A 2,437-nucleotide genomic window follows, 5' to 3' on the forward strand; every position below is an offset into this window, starting at 1 on the left:
ATTTCCCGTTCTTCCATCTCTGTGAGAACTTGTCGCAGCTTGTGGTACTGCCCTGGTGGAACACGTCGATATGGAAGCCTAAATGGTCGATTATCTGAGAGGCGGATGCGGTGGACAAAATCTTTGGCCAGCCCACAATCAAGTTTGCTTCTTGAAAAAATGCCTTCATATTTCTGGACCAACTGCAACAGTTTTGACTTCCAGTAATCACCCACCTCACAAGAGTCAATGTCCAGATCTTCTAACCCCAAGTTACTCAGAGTGTCACGGAAGCTGGTGCAGAGAGAATCTGAGCTGATTGTTTTGTCATCTTTCACTGTCTGATTGTTGGTACTGAATTTTTTATCTAGCACCTGCTCAGGGATCTCATCCATATCTTCAAGGGCTATACAGGTGGACACCTCCGCTACTTTGGTATGGCGTTTTAATATGATGGCCTTATCAGAGGTGTTTAGAATGCGCACTGGGACCCACCTATCACCATTCATGGAGGACACTGATCTACAGACAATAATGTCTTTTTTATGCATCTGTGTTTTGGGTGATGGTTCAACTAGAATGGCACTGCCCTCGGAGAGAGGCGAGTTTTTAGGGAGTCTGCTCCAAATCAAATGTTCTTGCTTTGGGAGAAGAGTGACTGCCTGCACCAGTTCAGCTGTCCCAATAAAATCTGGGATCACATCACCTCTCCATCTTTCAGTGCCAGACAGCATACTAAGAAACTTTATGACTTCTGGTGTTTGGGCAGACTCTGGTTTACTCATAACTTGCCAAAAGTGAGGAGAATGTTTGAACTGGTTTAGGAGGTGTTTGATGACATTTGTGCCCAAAATCAGCTGATCTTTCTGCCCAGGCACCACTAAAGCTGGAACAATAAATGAACATCCATATACTTCCATTTTTAATTCATGGATGCATTTGGGCTTTACTTGAACTCCTCCACAGCCTACAAGAATAATGTCATTACGATCACAATCAGGCTGGGATGTAAGCCCTGCATTCTCAAGAAGTTGCTCAGCTTCTACGCTGATAGTGCAGGCCATGGAGCCAGTGTCTAAAAGAGCTTGCAATGACACTTTATCCCCAACCTGTGCATCAGTGTAAAAGAGGCTGTCAGCCTTTTCTAGTCTGGATATGTTTTGAAACAACACATGGGTGTTGGCTGGAGCAGATTTCAAACTTTCTGTATACACAACCTTTATGTCTTCTGTTGGGGTGAGGGACTCATCATACTCACTCACACAGTGCCCTCTCAAGTGTGAGTGGTTTAGTTTCCCTGGTCAATAGAGCCTCCAACTCGCTGAGTGTTAGGGAATTTTGGACAGCTTCTTCGCTGATGTCCAATCTCGAGACAGGCCAGGCATCTTCTCTCTCTCATGCAGTGTGTCCGTGTAGAGTGGTTACTGTTGCCACATACTTGACATGGAGTCGGTCGACTGGAAGGGAAGAACTGAGGCTGAGTATCGCCAACAGGCTGGGCAGTGCGTTCTAATACTCTTTCAAGCATAGTTAACATCCGTTCAAGAGCACCTGACTCTGCGGAGCGATCATTTGGGCTGGTAGAACTGATAGGAGTAATTTTGGCAGTGTTCATTTGCCTACATTCTACTTCAAGCTCTGAGTGGTCAGGTGCTGCTACTGCAGTGGCAATCTGGAGTGTTTTTGCTTTTGGGGCAGTTGCGTGTGGTCTCTTCACTTGCTGCTCTCGTTGATGCTCATCAATGGCCTCTTGCACCTCAGTGAATGTCCACTTAGTGGTGGGCTTACACTTGAAAACACAGGCGAGACTAGAATCAGGACAATTTCTGATGAACATCATTGCTATCTCTGTATCCATTTTATTCAGGCTGCTTCCTTGATCTTTCAAGTGTTTGTCAGCGTTTTCAGCAGCTGTGTTAAGTCTAACCCAGTAGTCTACTGGTGTCTCATTAGCCATCGGCTGAGTAGCATAAAAATCAGCCAGTGGTAAGCAAGATCCAGGAATGTCGCTAAAATAGCGCCTCAGAATGCTATAAACTGCCTCAGGGTTTACAGGTGTGGTGGAAGGAGCACTCTTTAATCCGATCTTAACAATGCTTTTTGCCTTGCCAAGCAGGTGGTTCAGGATTTCATCAGTTTTTTCCTCAGCTGGGAATCCCTTTTTGCGCAGGTAGACCTCCATTATTTCTATCCACTCATGAACAGAGGTCCTATCATCAACATCACCACGATAGATAGGAGGCTCTTTAATGTCTGATTTCACCACCAGGCTCATTTTTGAGAGATCAAACACTGTGTTAGATGTTTCACTCCGTGCAGACTGTGATGGTGGAGGCTTCTCTGGAGTAACATGAGATCCGCTGTCTAACAGACGGCTGGTAATGGCCTCACCTATTTGGCTCCCTATCTCACCAATGAGGTCGCGTAACTGTCGTATGGTGTTTTCATTATTATTTAC

The 2,437-nt window shown here is 45.4% G+C and overlaps 1 protein-coding gene across 1 annotated transcript; it reads right to left on the minus strand.

Moving 5' to 3' along the window:
- Positions 1-381: 381 nt before the first annotated feature.
- LOC119798427 lies at positions 382-2,170 on the minus strand. Its single transcript, XM_038307904.1, has 2 exons — positions 1,603-2,170; positions 382-1,436 (listed from the first exon to the last, which is right to left on the minus strand). Exons 1-2 carry the CDS (start codon positions 2,159-2,161, stop codon positions 1,375-1,377), a joined length of 621 nt encoding a protein of 206 aa, XP_038163832.1. The 5' UTR covers positions 2,162-2,170; the 3' UTR covers positions 382-1,374.
- Between the last annotated feature and the right edge of the window lie 267 nt (positions 2,171-2,437).

The sequence above is a fragment of the Cyprinodon tularosa genome, unplaced genomic scaffold, assembly GCF_016077235.1.
Source record: "Cyprinodon tularosa strain WSP-4 unplaced genomic scaffold, ASM1607723v1 ctg623, whole genome shotgun sequence".
Taxonomy (NCBI): domain Eukaryota; kingdom Metazoa; phylum Chordata; class Actinopteri; order Cyprinodontiformes; family Cyprinodontidae; genus Cyprinodon; species Cyprinodon tularosa.

Bases quoted from the DNA above. Each gene is read 5' to 3' on its own strand.
- LOC119798427 (XM_038307904.1), bottom strand. From the start codon at position 2,161: ATGGAGGTCTACCTGCGCAAAAAGGGATTCCCAGCTGAGGAAAAAACT. The intron at 1,437-1,602 runs GTAGGCAAATGA...CTTCCCTTCCAG, and splicing joins CTCAGAGCTTGAAGTAGAAT to TCGACCGACTCCATGTCAAG.